This window comes from Dromaius novaehollandiae, chromosome 19, assembly GCF_036370855.1.
Source record: "Dromaius novaehollandiae isolate bDroNov1 chromosome 19, bDroNov1.hap1, whole genome shotgun sequence".
Classification (NCBI taxonomy): Eukaryota; Metazoa; Chordata; class Aves; order Casuariiformes; family Dromaiidae; genus Dromaius; species Dromaius novaehollandiae.
This window is the reverse complement of record NC_088116.1, coordinates 2,734,337-2,753,143: the sequence shown is the minus strand read 5'-3', so window position 1 is coordinate 2,753,143 and position 18,807 is coordinate 2,734,337. Positions and strand designations below refer to the sequence as shown.

At 44.5% G+C, this 18,807-nt stretch overlaps 1 protein-coding gene across 1 annotated transcript in view; it reads left to right on the top strand.

The window, feature by feature from the left end:
* The window catches only part of AATF (apoptosis antagonizing transcription factor), a 56,792-nt gene that overhangs the window by 1,621 nt on the left and 36,364 nt on the right, over positions 1-18,807 (top strand). The window contains exons 2-4 of the mRNA XM_064523116.1: positions 619-807; positions 1,487-1,909; positions 2,431-2,568. Of these exons, the coding sequence (XP_064379186.1) occupies positions 619-807; positions 1,487-1,909; positions 2,431-2,568 (750 nt within the window). The remainder of the gene's footprint in view (positions 1-618; positions 808-1,486; positions 1,910-2,430; positions 2,569-18,807) is intronic.

Genomic DNA, 18,807 nt, shown 5'->3' with positions numbered 1-18,807 from the left:
GCTTCAGAAAAATTAACTCAGCGTTTTTCTTTTGGCGTTTGGTAGTAAACGTTCACGTCTGTATTGCAGGTGAGCCCTGTGGTACCAAACGTATATGGAGAAGTCAGAAGTGCAGAGAGAGGTGTTTCGGGATCAATCCGTTCATGTAACATCTCCCTTCTTCCTGCAAAGATTAACCTGGCAGTGGAAGGTGTGAGAGCATGTCGAGCCATGGAGATGTCACAAGATTTTTTTCTGAAAAGTGCTCTTGGAGCTGTCTGTCTTTTCTGCTGGATCTTAAGTATTACTTCATTCAGTAGTTTCTGGACAGGACTGGTGCTGATCTAAACAAAGTCCAGCTTTGAGGTGTTCTCTCTGCCTTCGATTCCCCAGCAACCTTTCTTCTCATTGCCTAGAATTAGTGTGCTGTCTTTTCTTCACCAGGGAAAGAAGTGTGCTAGCTCTAGATCCTGAAGTCTTATATGAAGCTGTGTTGCCGTCCAGCTTGCCTTTCCAGCACAGTTTTATTTGCAGAGCGTGAGGAGAATTTTCCTTTGAGAAGGATGGCTGCTCTTTGCAGTTAGTTCTTGTAGTTTGAAATTCAGTTCAGTTTAGATCCCCCTTTTTTTCTCTCCACAGCTACAGTTGCTAAAGTGATTGACAAATTTGAGGATGAAACTGCAGATGACATTTTCCCTGTTGGTAATATACGGAAAAAAGCTTCAGCCTCTCTCCTGGCAGCTGATAAAAGGTACATTGGAAAAGCCACATCTCGCAGAGCCTTGCAAGAAGAACTCTGGGGAGATGCTCTGTCTGAAGAAGGATCTGGTAAGAAATGACATTTCTTTCCCCTTTTCACAAGACTACTTCAAATCTAATGTTAGCACCTTAGACTAAGTTGGTGCCATCTGAAATGAGATGAGAAACGTTAGATCCATGTTACAGGGAATAAACAGGTGCACTAAATTGTACACCTTTTTAAAGTGCCTTCCTGAAACCCAGGCCTTATTTTTTTGGCCTAAGGGAAGGGGAAATTCCAAAGAGGAGGTCTGCTTCTAGAGATTGAAGAAAGAGTGTGACTAAGTGTAAGGTGAGGCTAGCCAGAGCACTGACTGAACACTGTGTGGAGGAAAAGAAAAAAATGATATTTTTAAGCTAATATATCTTGGGGACTGCACGTTTATACAGTTTCTCACTGTAGAGACATCTGTACCAAATCTTGACCACCTTGTTTTCTTATGTCATTGTTTCATGAGAAAGGCTGTCAGGTAACCTGTGGATCTACTGATCATTGTTGAAGAAAATGTGAGCTGAGATCTGTTTGTGGAGATGGCCTCATGTTTCCATTAGTTTCCACTGGTCAAAGCAAAAAGTAACATCATGCCCAGATTTGTACTTGAAACAGAGCTTGGAGCTCAGCCCCAGCCAGTACCTATTTGATGATACATATTGCGGAGTGGCAGTTGTTGCTGGTGATTAAATAACTTTGTTCTATTTTAATTATTAGCTGAAGAAACGTTAGATGAATTCTCCATCGGCAGTGAAGATTCGGAAGATGAGGGCAGCTTAGGCAGTAAAGCAAAGGAGAAACCCAGCGGTGCTGGTAGTGACCAGGAAGATGACTTGGAAAATGATGACGAGAAGGAAACAGATTTGTCTGTCAAGCTCAAGGCACCAGAGTTCAGTTCCCAGAACATCACTGACTTTGAGAAATTTACAGAGGGAATGGATGATGTAGGCAGCAGTGAAGGGGAAGATGAAGATGATGCCAGCATGGAAGAAGCAAGTGATGAGGAGAAATATCAGAATGAAAACCATGACAATATAAAAGACACCAAAGAGAGCGAGGATGATGGAGGAATGATGACATTCTCAAAAGGACAAGTGGTTGAAGAAGTAGAAAAGGGAAAAGCTGTGAAAAACCAGTTAGGTATATACATGTTTGCTTTGTATTTTAACAACACTTTCACCTTGCTGGCACTGGAGAAGCTGGCCACGTTGGGAACCACTTCAGCATGATAACATGCTGTTAGCACACTGCACATGTATGCTACAGCAGCCCTAATCATTTGCAAATCTTCTGCCAGGTGTGCTATGCAAACTGGTGTCACTGCTGATACAAAATTTAACTATTATGAAGTGTATTTATTCACTGGCTTAACTGACACAGTACTGAATATACTTGTAGTATTGGTGGGGATGGGGACTTCCTACACTGCTAGTACTGTGCAGTGATGCTGGTACTCCTGTTTCCTACCAGAATATAATGCTGAATGTAGTTCCTGTCTGTCCCATTAGACTACAAACCTCCATTTGCAGGATGTCCTTTTGAACAGTAAAGCAAAAAGACGATTTTTGTGATTCACAGAATTGCAGGCAGCATCATAGGATGGTGAAGGAAAAGTGCTTTGGCTTGTGAAATTAATGTTTTCTTTTCTTTCTCTTATGAAGCACTGTGGGATCAACTATTGGAAGGGAGAATCAAGATGCAGAAAGTCCTCCTAACAGCTAACCGGCTTCCACAGCCAGATACTTTCCCAATCTTTAAAAAAGAAGGTGGACAAGAATTTGACAATGCCGTCAAGAATGGTAACAATTCTCTAATCTTTCTACTTTGGGTAAACTCTGCTGTAGCCAACATGTTGCTATGTGGGGAAGCATTAATGGGAAAGTGAGGGCTTTGAGTTGTATGCATTTTTAGCGTCAGTATTAATTGTGGGTTTGTATTGCTTTAATTATTAATTAGGTCCTTTACAAACATAAAACAAAAAGAGTTTTCTACCCCAGACAAAGACAATGCCACCTGTCATCCACATAGATATGATTAGTTGGTCTGTGTTGGTGACCAGTCTTGTCACTTATGTTGTGCTGGTGAGTCTCAGCTTGGGTCCTGCCCTCACTTCCAGTTTATGTGAGGCTTGAATGTAAGTTTCCTGCTGGATCTTAGAAATCACTGGTTTGGTTATTGGTGTTTGGTGCAGAGCTGGGATGCTGCTTTGTCCAGAGACACCTCATGGTGCGTGGTACCAGCTTTGTGCTGGGTCAGGGAATGCAAAGACTTGCCCTAACCAGAAGTAATGCAGCACAGAGGAGAGGGCCTGTGCTATCAAATCAACAGCAAGTATCCTTTCAGCTAGGAGCTGTTTCATCTGTTAATTTTTTAGGAACACTATTAGTGATATTGACCTGATGAGACTTGTAGTAGATTCTCCAATACAGCAAAGTCCTCAGCTTCAGTGGGTTGTGGATCTATTTAATTTATGGAATTGGACATCTTCTGTATTGGTGTTCAGGTGAATGTATAGGGAGATCAAATGTCTGGTTTGTCATCCTTAGGAATTAATGTAAACTACTACAAGTGTCGGTTGGTATCTTCCCCCCCCCCCCCCCCCCCCCGGTTATGACTTTGTTTTCTTTCAAGAATCATACAGATAATGATATTTATACATAGTTTGTTCTTTTATGCCCACTATTCAGAAATCAGTGAACTTCAAAGAGTGTTCTTGCAGTAATTTTTGGATAACTAAGATAAGCCCAGTGCCGTTTTAAAAATTGGCAAGTTGGTGTTTCTTTCATGTACATTTCTTCTTTCTCATTCTTGAAATACTTAGTCGGTTACTTTCCAGAGCATTTCAGCTCTCTAGGGAAACACCCTGTGATATCCTGGAGGATTCTGAGAATCTCCTGGTATTAATCCAGTTGGTACGAAAGACTGTAGTGGTGTCTACAACCCTGCGTGCGAAACAGCAGAAATGTGATCTGACCTGTCTGGTTTGGTGCTGATTGTATGTCTGTTCAACCTCATGGTGTTCCACTTTGTGTGCTGTAGTGATACCTTCACGTTGTGAAATCTTGGCCTAGGCTGGCACAAGTCAGCTTAAACTGGATTAGGAACTTTCGTCATAGTTAAAACCTGACCCTGAATCTTGCCTCTCTGCCAACTTTTGACTATCGTCTTATGGCTTCCACCTGATCTGCACATAGTAGCTAATCAGCTTATCTGGAGTTACAGCAGGTGAGATACTTTAAAATATTAAGTTAGCTCTGCTGCTTTAAACAAAGTGATTAAGGAAAAAAAGGCAAGCTCCCAATAATACTAAGATGACCTTTCAGTGAAATGCATGTTATTAATGTACTTAATGAGATGCATTAGAAACTGCACCAAGCACCATGTTTCATTACAGGTCTAAAATGCAATATCATTAAAGACCTTTAACAGAAACAATGGTTGACATTTTGATATTTCCCATAAGCAAAATATGTCCAAGAGCATGGAGTATAATACAGTACACAGTACAGCAGAGAGGTTAATCTTTCAGTTGTCCAGAATGTTAAAGGGAAATCCATGGTTAATAGCTGCTCTGCGATTCCCTCCCAATCTTCTTTTCATAATCTGGGTAGGAAAAGTTGCAGCGGCATACTCTGATGTTCCTGATAACATGTGTTCATGTATCTAGTGTGTGAAGACAGCAAGGAGATACAGCTGGAGGGATCTGCGTGAAGTTTGCGGAGGAAAAGCTTAGCCTGACAAACAGGAAGGACATTCTGATGTGGATGTGTCTGAGCTGAGGTAGTTGCATCTACGTAGGGCTGGAACTCAGTTCATACAGGTAGTGCGGTATGAATTTATGATACTGTATGCATTATTCTTAACAGTAATGAATTTAGGAACATTCTGGTACTACTGCACTTGTTTAGTGTTTTCTAGTATTCTCTATGGGGCCACATTTAAATTTCCTTTTTCTTAGCGCAGTCTGTAATTGTATGGTAAAGTAGGTTACGATAAATACTCATTTTTGATGAGCTGTACTATTGTCCGATGCGGATACCTTTCACTGCTACGCAAAGATGCTCTTACCAGAAGTTACAATGTACCAAGCATGAAATGAGGAATAAACTTATCATACAGGAAGGTCTCATGAAAGGCTAGGAACATACTTGGTGTTATGTGACGCCCGTTTCTCTCTCACTTTGCTGCTTTGGGCAGTGTGAGGGGGATGCATGACTAATCAACAGAGCTAGAGCTTTACCACATGGGCATCCTGAGTGTATTACACCTTCGCTCAAGGAGCTCCTGTCTGGATAACATGAGTGTGACCTGTCAGTTCAGTAGGTGAAACTAAGTCTTTTCTAAAAATATACATCATAATATATTTAAAGCTGTTTCTTGAGTTGATGAACCTTGAGTCAAATTTGATTTATGAGGGCCACCTTGCTTTTTATAAATCAGCTTCCAGTAATAGTCCTAATTTTTAGCTGATTGAGTGGCTTAGTGGCTTCTTTAAAAATAAGGCTTTTATTGGATTGTAAATGATGATCTAATGGGCTGGGTACCCAGTTCTCTACTCTTGAGTTGTCATCCAGGTTGTGTTACCAACTTTTGGACAAGATCTCACTCCCCAACCAGGAAAATTTAGAATTGTACACAGGAAAGTTTAAAGATTAACCAGTTCACTGTGAGCTGAAGACAGGACTTTGTAAATACTGAGTGTTGAGACTGTTCCATTGCGCATAACGTGCTTCAGTCTCGGTCAAGATTTGGGATGATCATGACATTGACACTGTTTTGGCCTGGATGATACTCTGCTTCTAGGGAAGCTTCAGCACTTCTTTCCAAATTGGCAAAATAAATGAGCATTGCTGCTTTGTTTAAATTGGGCATGTCTTCATGGTCTTCAATGAATAGGAGGAAACAATTTGGTGCGTAAATTTGCACAAAGCAATTGGTCCCCAAATCCAAACTCTCGGTTTAAATGGTAGCCTGTTGAAGGTGGGCGGGCACAGAGGGCTCTCGGTGCCCAGCTGCCTTTGAACCCTGGACAAGTCCAGGCATCTCTTTGAAAGTTGCCCCAGAATGTTTTTGGTCGTTTATCCTAAATGCTTCCATTGCTCAAGAACCTCATATTGCATGATCACAGGAAGGATGAATGTTTTGAAATGGAAAACAGTCTTTCCTTATCTTTGCATCTTTGGTACCTACCATATGTGATAACTTTCTGTTCATGCAGCTAGTGGTGGTAGGGAAGTTCCCGAAGGGATCGAGTATAATGGTGTTAAAGAGTTGACAGCAATGTGCTGTAATGGTCCTTTTTGATCATGCTTGTTTCCCAGATTTTGAGATTGGAGGTTACAAAAACTCAAGTGTTTAATTTATTATTTTTGTAATCTTTTATGAAAAATAATAAAAAAAAAAGATATAATGTGCCTTGGACAGTCTTGCATTCCTGAGATCTCAGGTTCTGGTGGATGATTTACTGCAAAATTGCTTATAAATTGAAGTAGAAAATGTTTTGCAGACCTGGCAGCTTTCAGGCTTCACACCCATTTGTCACCCAGCATTTCCCTTTGTGTATAGAACAAGAATTAATTAGGCTGCACTGCAGGAAAAGTTTATGGCCATAATTTATATAGGATGAATTTCTGTTTAAAGAGACAGCATTGCTTTGTTTGCACTGTCTTACTTTTTCTTTCTTTCTTTTTTTTAATCTTTAATTATATTCCAGATTTTTTTTCTGTCATCCTTTTTACATACAAATTGGTGACCAAACTGTGGTCATGGAGCTCATGTTTATTCCTGTTTTGCATCCATGGAGAAAGTCTGAGTGGTCTTTTAATACTGAAATTACAGTGGCTGCGCTCTGAATACAGTGCAAATGCTTAATGTTTAATGCACTGTACACATGAACTCCCACAGCTTACATTTCTAAGGTGCTGTTGCCTGGAGTGGTCTGTTTCTCCAAGATACATTTGTATTCTCTTGCACCGTATCTTCTAGTCTAGTGCAGGGCTTGAGATGTTGCCTCTGTTTGGGGTCTTGCACGTTCAATTAATGTTTTTCATAATCAATGCAAGTCAGAATTTGCAATCTGCTCCTGATTTGCACATTAAAGAGACCCATTAATTAAAAATTCCAATCCCTGGCATGTTCCCGCAGGATCCTTGCATTATTTACATAGAAAAGGAGTGCAAGGTGCAAGTTTCTGTGCTGTGTCTCTGCACACATTGCATGCTGCCATTCATATTTCTGTGTATCTTTTCGGGGAGAGGAAGGTTAGAGGTGGATCTCATGGAAATTCCACAAAAAAACTACCTCAAGGGCAAGAAAGAGCCAAAGAAGAGGTGGACGCAACATTAGCAAAGCCAGCACCCAGTGTGAGGAATTAAGCAGTTCCAAGGTTTGGTCTTTTTGTAATAAATCTTCATTCAGTGACCAAAAAAAGAAAAAAAAACACAGCTAATTTTGGGGGAGGGAGTAGCAGAGCTTTAAGGAGTAATCTCTCTCAATCAGCAAAGGTTAGGAGCTGTTGTTGTATATGCCCTGGGCAGCTAGGATTCCTAAATTGTCTTGTAGCTCTGTTCTTGCTATTTTACTTTCCCCTTACAACTTTGGTTAAAAATATTCAGCTGGGAATGTGCCGGTGACTAGTAGTTGGACACTGATACTTTATGCTTCACAAATAGCGCTGAAAATTACAGCTTTTAAATAGTATAAAGTGTTATTTTCAGTCTTTAGTTGAAGAGATGAGGAGTTAAAAGCACATAGAAACCCAGATGAGGCTCTTGTAGAAGTCAGAATGCTGATGGAAGTTGCAAGAGTTCAGAAGAGCAAGTGCTTGTATATGTTTTCACATATACTTTCCAAGACTTCAGTAGTCCATAAAATGTAAACTACCAGTTGAATTTTTGCTTGTGCTTTGACTCCATCTGTCAGCAGATTAAGAGAAGATACTGGAATCCTATGTTTCTGCTCTTCAGCATAAGCTCAAGATAAGTTGTTCTAAAGAAATGTAGAAAATAACAGATCTCAGTAAGAGGAAGCCATACAGGGTCCAGTGCTGTTCCCTCTTAATGCTTCTGCGTTCTTTGTTCTCTGTGGTGCTGCTCACCGTGCAGGTGGCCAGCGCTGTAAGAATGGGTCTGCTCGCTGAAGGAACAAAAGTGGGGATGGCAAATGTTCACTATTATTTACACTTTGTAGGGCTATGGAGAAGTTATGCAAAGGTTTGTGATCAGTAAGAAAATCAACCTGAATAAAGTGAACCAGCTGAAAATCAAATGAGATTCTCCTTGTGCTTGCAAGACCATTATCCCCAAACCTGCCAGGGTTATTAACATATTAATGGAGCTGCGCCAGTGAGCGCTGCCTGGCAGTGGCCTGAACTTTTCAGCACAGTGCCTTGCCTACTGCTACTAGACACAAAATTGAATACTGCATTTTAAATTCTGGAGAAATTTCTGCATCTTTTCCTATCTTACAATTATTCTTGAACTTGAATTTGTATTCTCTAAAGTCAGCTATATCTTATTTTCCTGGTCACTGCACTACTACTCTGGAGTATTCGTCCATGGACCTTCTCTATGGCAGTGAGTTAAGGGGCACTGCCTCTGTGCTCAGGAAGCAATTCCTGTATTCAAGGAAGATCTATTATCCAGAAGAAAACTTGTTTCCCCAGGCTTTTTGCATTTCTATAGTATCCCTTTAAAATCTCTCCAGAAGAGTTGTTGCACTGGGCTCATTCACGCACAGAGATGAGCTTATACTGGAGACATGGAGAGCTGGAGAGCGCTGCCATTAGCAGGGCTGCCTGATAAGCGGTGCTGCAAAGCGCAGCCTTGTTCACTCTATGAACACCCTGCACCAGGTGCCAGAGGACAGTAGAATAGTGCGTTCTGCCTCTTAGGACTAGGTTAAATTTGACGGTGGAGACCAGTCCTTTTTTGCATGCTACAAATAGTCCTCCTTGCTGCCCATGCAGCATTATGCATGATGCATTTTTTCATGACCGCTCTACTGACGCAATTTAGCCTCATAATGGGGAATAGTAGTTGGTGCCTGGGGACTGGTTCTTAGCGCTGCTGCTCTTTGTCCGTACTGGTTTTGGACTGCAGAGTATCAAGGCACGCACACCTTTCACATCCTCAAAATGTGTTTTACGTGGGATGCTGTGGCGAAACTTTGATCAAAAGAAAGAAATGGAAAGAGGCAAAGAGGGAAATGAGTATGAACTCCATGTAAAGTTTGCGGGAAGCAGCTCGCTGTTCATAATCTTACTGTAGCCAGTTTCCTCAAATTGGAGTCAGTTGCTGGATAACCTATATTACACATTGATTATTTATTCCCTTAAGGTGTTACATGTCTTGGGTACAGCTAGCTAACGGTTGCTGTTTAATTACATTTTATTGAAAAGTAGAGTTAAAAGGTGCACTTGGAAAACTTTGCAGGACTTGCCTGGAAGTGCCCAAGGCTGAGTGTTTGGTGCTGCTTGTGAAATGAAGTAGGTGTTGACTTTTCTTCCTAAAGAAGAAAGTGTGGTGCAGTCCAAACACTTGGACTGCATTAAAGAAGTCTCTGTTTCTGGGGAGGAGGTAAGCGGTGTTTGTAGTGGGTGTGCTAGCAGAGGACCATCCTTCCCTCTGGAGCCACAAGGACTTTATAAATTGCCTGCGTTGGACTCTGGTGCTCCGGGTTGGTTAGCTGCTCCTGTGGTGGCTGGTGACTAAGCGGAGCGCATTCGAGGACAGGGCTCTGGAGGATGTGGTTAAGGCTCCCACTTACATTCATTTCCAGCAGGAGACCTCCAAAGATACCAGGTGTTTTCTGGTTTTACACTCTTGCATGCTGAACCTTTCTGTATGACTGTTTCACCCTGAATGCCATTATTTTCTTCTGGGTTAGGTTCTGTAATAGTCTGCTGAAAGGAGACTCAAAACAGAGGGAAAGATTCTGTCTGTTGTCTGCTAAGTGTGTGTTTTTATTTTCTTAGTACCTTCTTAGTAAGGATTTTTGCTGGACTCCGTTATTCTGATTCCTGATCTTTAAAACACAAATGTTATTCCACATGACATCCAGGTAAGCTGTGTCCCAAGAAGCTGGTTGAGTAGTGACTTGCTCTGAATGAGACCAGCTCTGCTTCAGCTACTGGAGAACCTGTTCCGCTTCCCATAAGAGGATGTGTCCCTGGGAAAACTTTCTCCCCTCCGGCTGTGCAGCACCCTCTGCCTCGCTCCTTGGCTGCGTTTGGTTCTCGTTTTACACATCTCGTTAGTGAAAAGCTGTCATATGAAATGTGTCTTATTGATACAGGCTCGGAATTTTTCAGAGAAGCCTACGGAAATCAGCTGCCAATAATTCCAGTCATAATTCCGTTATCTCTATTCATGGGTCACTTCTAAAACTGGAGCGTATCCATCTGTACTTCTAGAGATCATAATGCTTTAATATAGGGATGGGTGGTGTGTCGCTGTGGGTGGGGGGAACTGAGGCACAGACCAATTACACAGTTTCTAGAGGCATAGAGCAGTTACAGGGTTAATTGGTGCTAGGCAAAATCATAGACTTAAATATATTCTTGCTTTGAAGATTTTACTGGGAGCCCTGCACAAATGTGTGACAGCAGAACTGAGTTTCAAGCTCGAGTGTGAATTATTGTGATCAGATCTAGCCTACTTAAAACTGGTAGTTCTTTTTAGTTGATTTTGTATTAGTCTAGACACTTTATGAATATAAAAACTTTGTGCTTGTCAATTCATGCAGTGTTGAATTTGATTTAAATGGAAGTGGATGCAGGTGTCCCCAAATTTCACCTTTCCTCTCTGATCTAATGAAGATTCTGTTCAACCCTGTGGGACTGAGCCGAAGCCTGTTGACATCAGAGAAGACTTCTTTCAACCAAAATGAATGACTGGGTCAGACCATTTGCTGTAAACTTTGTTGTAATGATCCCATGCCTTTGGTAAGAGTCAGAACCAGTAAGTATGCTGCAGTGCCGCGCTCGCGGCAGGTGTTCGGTGTACATGCCAGCGGCGAGAAGGAAGCGATACAAAACCTTAGACAGAGGGAGAGATCTCAGTTGTGGAGCTCTGATGCTGTATGCGTGCGTGTTTAGTTGGGAACTGGGGTGGAAGGTTTTGTCTGTGTTAATCCCATTGCAGAATTGGGCCGTGGGAGAAGTCAGGCAGGTATTTTGTGGCTTATCGTTGCTGTCTGTGAAGTGTTCAGAAATCCTGTGTGGGAGATACTGGAGAAGCACAGGGTATTTATTTAATATGAAGTTCGAGGCCTTTTCTTCCCCCCCCCCACCTTCCCCCAGAAAGAAACTTGCCCTTCTGCACTGATTGTCGAGGCTGTTAGCCTGTGGTATTTAGTCTTCTTGAGCAGAATTTTTGTCTTTCTCTCTTGCACAGATGTGTTAAAATTGAAATGCTCCCATTTTATAGGTTATCTTCATAGCTGTATGTGTTGGCCACTATTGAGGTTTATTTTAAAGCTGTCATAAATTCTAGTGCAAGAAATAGTAGGAAAGTACTTAGTTGTTGACCTGATATATTTGAACTCCAGATCATGGGATTACACCAGACTTTGGGCACATCAAATAGATTTGCCTACACTTGAGTTTCCAAAGATAATTAATAGCTAATTAAATCAAGTTTAGCTAAATACTTGTGCGTGTTAGTCTGTATACTCCGCAAACAAGATGCAGGGAAACAAAGGCTTGCAAAGCATCCAGACAAGCATGTGCAAATGTCAGCTAACTCGAATTAATTGGCAATTGGTTACCTTGAGATGGAAACTCACTGCTTGTCATGATAAATGTAATTAATGGCCTGGTATTGTATGGGGAGATCAGTCTAGATGGGCTAATGTTCCCTTCTGGCCTTAATATCAAGATAACTATGAAATTTCACATTTCTTCTTCCTCTCTCATTCTTGCATATGTACTTGGGGATTCCTGCCTGGCAGAGCCTGGAATACATGGTGTCAGCTTCTTTACGTTTACAGTAATGTAAAACATCAGTTTTTATAAAATCTCATTTTTGCAAGCCCCATCCACTCCCTGGTTTGGGCTGATTCAAAAGATGATGGTTGAGGCAAATCAGTAGAGCATGAACTTCATGAAAGTGTTTCTCTTTCTCTCCCTGCTCTGCTTTCCCCCTCCCCCCCGTCCCCACTAATAAAATCCTTGCATACCAAGTCTTTTATTCTATTGTTCCAGCTATTTATTTTCTTTACTTTTAGCAAACTCATCTCGGTCTGATCTTCTTGTCCTTACTGTCAAAAGCAATAATATTAGGATGAAAGGGCTAATTTGAGTCCGTTTGGTAACTCTGGAAGTCAGTTGAACCGCTTATGTGCGAGGTTTGCAGCGTTGGCTCCTTTGTGCTCAAGGGATAAAATTTTTGCCTGTGCACCAGGCTTTTGCGTCATTTGCATCCCAGTGGAACCAGCAAATTGGGCCGTCGGTGTGGCACAGACCTTTTCCGTGCAATCGGCAGAAAAGTAGGCCTTTTCCCTACTAGCGTTTGATAAAATTCCAGAAACTCAGTGTTTTGGGAAGCATGAAGGAAATGGTACTCTCACGATTTCCTAAAATAACCTGGGCAGATTTACAAGTGCTTTGTGCTAGGATTCAGCTGAAGTCCATTAGAAACGTGTACGTAACTACAGCACCTTCGAAAAAATCAGGTCAGCCTCTGCTGCCAAAGGGATCGTAACTACCTATAATTTAGTCAAGGCTGGCTCTTCCAGCTTCCGTCTTGTAAGCTCACCGTAGCCTTTTATTTTAGTGCTGTTTTAGTTTGGGGGCACTAAGGCATGGGGGTGCAAATGCGAGGATCGCCTCCTGGCAGCGAAAGTCCTGCGTGCCCCGTTTTTCCCTCCCGCGGCTACTTACGCAGTGGGAATAATAGAAAAGCTGTTGTCCAAAAGCTTCGTGTTAAAGTATGCGATAGCTTGAGGAATTCCCCCGCCTCTCCTGGCTGGGAACATTGTTCTGCTGCTGGGAATATGGAACAAGCTCCAAAAGTAATACTGACAGACTTCAGAATTATGATACAGTGCAGCGCTGGCGTAATTCTTTGTTGGAGAAGTTAGAGGCCTAAAATGTTAAGGCTTATTGTTATTCTGAGTTGATAATCTCTGCCTTGCTTTAATAATTTTTCCTCATGCCTGGATAGCCTGCGAGTTGCACAATAATCACTCACACAGCTTTGTAATCAATGCCCAAAGTAATAGGATTCCGCTGGCCAACGGCAATTAATAAATTTGTGTCTTTTTTAAAACACTAGCAAGTCGGGCCTGAAATACGACTGACTGGCTTTCCTCATTTGCATATTTATTGCAGTGGAAAAATTCTTGCCGAATGATTGATGTCGAGCCTGCCTCTTGAATTCCAAACAGCACATTATTATGAAATGAAAAATGCCGGCCATACAGTTGATTAAAGTTGAAGACAGTGGAATCGGTGTTTTTTAAGATTGTGGGAGAATTAAAGGCATATTTTAATAGATGTTGACAAGAAGTGAACTAACAAAAGCAAAGCAAAGGATTTGCTTGAAAAGATTTAATCAAACGTGTTTCTTGGGGGATTAATTGCTGGGGATGACTAGTGCAAGTGGCTGGCTTGTGGATTTGAATGAGAAGTATTGTTCTCGGGCCGGTGCATCGAGTGTCGTTGTGACCTGTAGTTTAACTCCTGTCCCAGAGTCGCTCGAGAGGAGCAAGATCCCTCTCGTCGTCTGAGTGTTTGGGTCAATACGTGAACCTGGTAAAGATGACTTTTTATTATGTGCGGCTATTAAAATGAAATGGGTTTGGTTGCTCTCCTTATTTTCGTAAGGCTGGTGGCCCGCGGGGCGCGAGGGGAAGCCCCCAGGGTTGGCAGCGCAGCCTTCGCTCCGCGGGCTGCGGCGCAGACGCAGGCGTTGCTCCGGCTTTTCTGCGCCAGTACTCGGCGCAGCCCGCGGAGGCGCGGGGAAGATTAAAAGCTTGCGCGCCGACAATATCCCCGCGATGCCAGAACCTCGGATTTAATTGAGGGGAAAAAGCAGTTAATTTCCAGCTTTGGCGCGAGCGCTGAGTCTCCGTCGCGGCCCGCGCGTGGTGCTTTGCGCTGGCGTGCCGTGGCGGCGTGGGGGGCTCCGGGGGAGCGCTGCTCCGAGCTCGGAGTTGCCAGGGGCGAGGCGGCCGCTGGCCGCCTCCGTATGTACCCCGAGAAGTGGGCTTCTGCTGCTCTACATGCAAAATAATCCTCTGCTTTGACTGATCTCTCTCCTCCGAGAGCTCCCTACTTTCTCCCCCATACTGCTGCGGCACAGCATCTTTGCAGGAATAGGGTGATATTCGAGAAGCTTTTATTTGTGTTTTCCATGTGCGTAGTTCCCAAGTATTGTCGGTTCAGGTAAACAGTCTTGTGAAATAGGGAAGATTCTCGCCCCAGTTTGCAAAATGGGAGGCTGAGGCACGACAAGCACTATCCAGCTTTTCTGATGCCCGGACCCGTGGTGCAGCCCTGGTCTCCTTGCTGCCGGCAGCCTGTGCCCCGTCCTTGCACAGCCGTTCCCACCCGTCGCGTCGGGTTGGGGAGGGTATGCCGGCAGCTCCTCTCTGGCTCTGTTTTACCCTTGAGTTTCCGAATGCTGTTCCCAGCAGCTGCTCCCAGCATTTTTCCTTCTGCGCTGCATGGAGTGAAATCCTGGGAGTTTTGCCCCAGTTTCTAGGAGTCTGACCCTGACCTCTGGACTCGGCATCGTGCGAAGGAGCCGCGGAGGTGCTCTGGAGGCAGGCCGGAGGGGTTGCCTCGCGGAGCGGTGTCGGGCATCCCGGTGGTCGGCTCTCTCCGAATACCTTTGGGAATCTGGCCTTGAGGCACCTGCTTTTTTCCAGTGCCTTGAAGCATCTCTGCGGGAGGCCGATCCCTGCTGCCACCCACCAGCTGCTGCTCTCCGCAGCTGCTTGGGAAGATGAAATGAGCCCCCACTTTTAGAGGTTGTGCCAAAGAGTGCCGATATTTTCCTGCGCGGGAAGCTGCCTTGCTGCAGAAACGCTGGTTTTCCAGTGATGGGAGAGCGCGGCAAGGGCGATGCTCGCGGCTCCCCAGCGCGGCGACGCTTGGGTGTCGGCGGTGGCCGAGGTGGCCGGTCAAGGTACGTCTGGTGGCACTGGTGGCCCGGGAGCCGGCGCCGCGCGGAGGGTGACGCCAGCAGCAGAGCCGGCTTGTCTGTAACCACTGGCATTGACAAAATTGATTTTTGTGGTTTGAGAGCAGTAGGACAGATTTCGTCTCTGGTGGGTCTCCTGACACTTTGATACATGGCAGCGCTATCCCTGAATGGAGCTAAATACTCCAGGGCTACTTTCTGACTGGGTGAAGGGATGTATAAAATGAGAACGTATGAGGGAGTATTAACAGAAAGGCACACTTTGATTTACTGATAGTGGCTCCCAGCTTTCTTGGTGGATTGATATGCTGTCTGCTGGATCTGGAACAACTTTTTCACTCCTGTACACAAAACGAAGGGGCTCCTGTGGACTCTTAAAAGTGACTCTTACAAGTTAGCATCCCACCGCAGACACTCTGCGTCCCATTTCAGCTGGAAGTTGTGTCCAGACCACCGTGGCTGTGTTCTCCTGGCAGCTGCAGATGTAGCTCACTCAGCATCCTTTTTTATCTCCCAAAGGGCAGTTTTAGAAAAGCTTGATGGAAGGCAGGGTTGCATGTTGTCCAGGCATTAGTTCACCTCTCCTACCCACTGCACATGAATTGTTGGTTTAGGGGTTTTAGTTGCTTGTGTTGAAATACCATAAGGGAGTCTGGCTTCCCTTGAGTTTAAGGAAGTGCTGAGCCACTTGTCCTCAGGAAACACTAGGTTGGACATGTACGAATAACTCCTGAACATGGAGACAGTTTTGAGATTTTTCTTACTGATGGTTTATGGCCCAATATAAGGGCAGGTGTCAAAAGTGTGAGCTGTGACACTGATGCATGTATAAGGTAGAAGACTTGCTCCTGCGGATTGCGGTGCAGATCATATGAAGGATGCAGCAAAATTGCCGGCAGAGGATAGGGGAGAAGGGGTGGAAGTGGTGCACGGGGGTTAACAGCGATGGTAGGCTCTGCTGGCAAAGTCCCGCCAGGGCAGCTTCTCGTACTGGGACTTACAGCTGCCTTCTCCATCTGTCTGCAGTCTGCCATCATTGCCCGCTGCATGGACGGTGAGCTGGGGAGGGGGAACCGAGAGAAGTTTAGGCAGCAGTGCACAACCGGGCATTGCAGACACCCAGAAGTGGTACCAGCGGCAGAATTAGGGTAGTCACAGAGCTTAACAGCACTGTTTAACCTTCACTAGGTTGGGTGCTTGTGAAAGCCCTCGTGTGGGTATCTCTTTGGTCCCCAAAGCTTCAGAAACTGACAGTCTAGGGACTGCCGGGGACGTGAGCCTGGCCGGTGGCAGTCGGAGGCCCGCTGCCGCGAGGTCGGGGCTGGCATTGCCCTTGCTCTTTGACGTACGTCTGGCTTTGCTCTGCGAGCAGGGCAGGAGAGGGAGCGGGAGGCGGAAACCCCACGGTTATCACATGTGAAAGCTGCTAGTTGGTTGCCTTAACGTAGTGGTGTGCTTGAGAGAAGGCTGCGCATTTGTGACTCTCTTCTCCTTAACTGCCTGTTTCGGACAGGAGCAGCACTGGAGAGGTGATCTGCTGGGGCAGGAGAACGGAGCACTAGCTCCCTGCTTTCCTTCCAAACGATAGTTTGCATCTGTAAAACGGTTCTGTTTTATCCTGCCTTCATTCACAAGTGGGCTCAGTCTTTTCTCCAGAGCAGGCAATATAAAGGCAGATGAGGGTGTTGAGGGAGGAGAAGATGAAGGGAGACAGGAGACTGGGAAGAAAACAGTCCCTCTTAGATTAAAAGTGAAACAGATAGGGCAGGGCTGCATGGAAGAGGGCAGGGGAGGGTGACACTTGGCTTGTGAAGTTGAGTTTATAGCACACTTAAGCACCCAACAGTAACAGTGAGAATCCTATCCAATAATGCTATTAAATACACAAGAATTGAAAGCATGGAAATCACCCAGCTGTAAGAGGTTCATGATGAAGCCGGTGCCTGGAATAATTAGCCCTCCCACCTGGTTAGACACATGGACATTGTCTTCCCTGCCCTCTCCATCCCCTTCACTTCAAATAAAATTGCTTCCCATCCCCACTTCTGTTGGGGTCCATATCTCCTAGCCTGGGGGGGCTTGAGCCTGCCTTTATTCCCTGCCTGCTGGCAGTGGCCCCGATACCCCCCCCGAAGAGCTGGAGTGCTACTCCAGTTGTAATTGGCAGGATCAAAGCCGCCTGGGGTGCATTAGTGCTGCTGCTGGAGGAGAGGCAGCGGGTAGAAAATAAACAGGTTCAGAAGCTCTGGGGACATTTGGCTGTGTTACAGGCAGTGGGAAAGATTTTGCTGCTGTAAGCTGTGCACGCAGGTTAGGGCGGGGGCACTTTCTTTTGCAAATGATGCTCTGGCTTCAGATGTATACCAGAAATGCATTTTTAAGGGCTTTTGTCTATTTGTCTCTCAGAATTGTTTTGATGCTAACACATGACTGTTTTACAAGTATGGCAAGCCTAATCCGTTAATAGGTTTATATAGAACAGCTGTCAGTGTATCTATAATGAACCGTGGACGGGGGGAGGATAAGTCCAACTGCTGATCTGCAGCAAAAATCTTAAAGTGTCTTCTCCTTGACATTCCTGTTACTGAGGTCAGGCCATAATTTATCTGAAGATGGTGACAACTGAGCAATATCACAGTGGCAACATGTGAGAGATTGAGACCTCTGCGCTGATTTCTGCTTGCACTGCCTTTGTCTGGCTGATGAAGATTTGCTGTTCACTCTAGCCATGATCTCTATGTCCCCCATTAAAAAAAGAAAAACAGGTAGAAAAAAAATCAAGTGGGCAGAAGTCCCCTCTGTTCTGTTACACTAACTGCTAAGGAAGAAACAGGTTTGGGAGTTAACCGAAATTGCTGCATTGACTTCACATCGGCAGAGAAACTGGTGGGGAGTTGCTGGATGAGCTGTGGGGAGCCTCCCACCAGCACAGCACTGCTCCAGGCTCTGCACTGGGCCTGGTTTGCTGTCAACCAGAGCTGCTCCTGCTCTGCGAGGCTGCATGTTTTGGGTGCGTGGGGAGGGAAGCAAAGCTTGTACGAATCCTGCAGGAAAATAGATCTTGTCGTGGTGTGCTACATTGCTCCAAGTAGTGCATTTTCTCCCCTTTCTGTGGCTGCTCTCTGTAAAAATAGAAGGCAATATACTGATGTCAGGTGAGTGTAAATTAATCTTTGCAAAGTTCAGTTTAGGTTTTTGGGTAGAAGCGTGCTAAGTGTCTTACCCTTAAGAGCTGACCCTGTGACTGATGTGTAGCAACGTACAAAGGGAGAGTTTGTGCAGGCCCGGACAAACACTTGTTTTATATCAGAGCGTTCTGCAGGGAGGCTTATTGGTTGCCACAAAAGAACTGCTTTTAAAGAACAGATGCTGCAACAGTGTGTAGTTCACCCTTCCCTGTGGTCAGCTGAAATTGTATGTCCTTCGAGAACATAAGATCATCGGAAGAGAGATCGTTTTCTCTGCATCTACACGCATACAGAAAAATTGTCAGCTATAAAAGCTTTTGGATACACAGCATCAGACCTACCTTCAGGTTTTGTGTCTGCAAATACCCTGGAAAGCAAATACTCATCCTCCTAAAACTAATGCTCACACCATGCATTGATCCTTCTTGGGCACCCCTCCACCCCAATCTTTTCTGCACTTTATTTTTAGAGGGCCCTGTTGGTAATCTTGAAAATGGAAGTTCGCTCTTTCTAAGAAACCCTGGGCCTGCAGTTCTGCTTTTCTGATCGGAATCATCTCGTTAAACTTGCCAGGTCATTGTTCTAAGTTTCCCCCATAGATCAGATCTTGCTACATTTAATTTTACTTACAATCTAATTTCCTATACCTCCTGCGTGGTGAGCACAGCAGCATAGAAACCAGCAATAGTCACAGCCCTGCAGG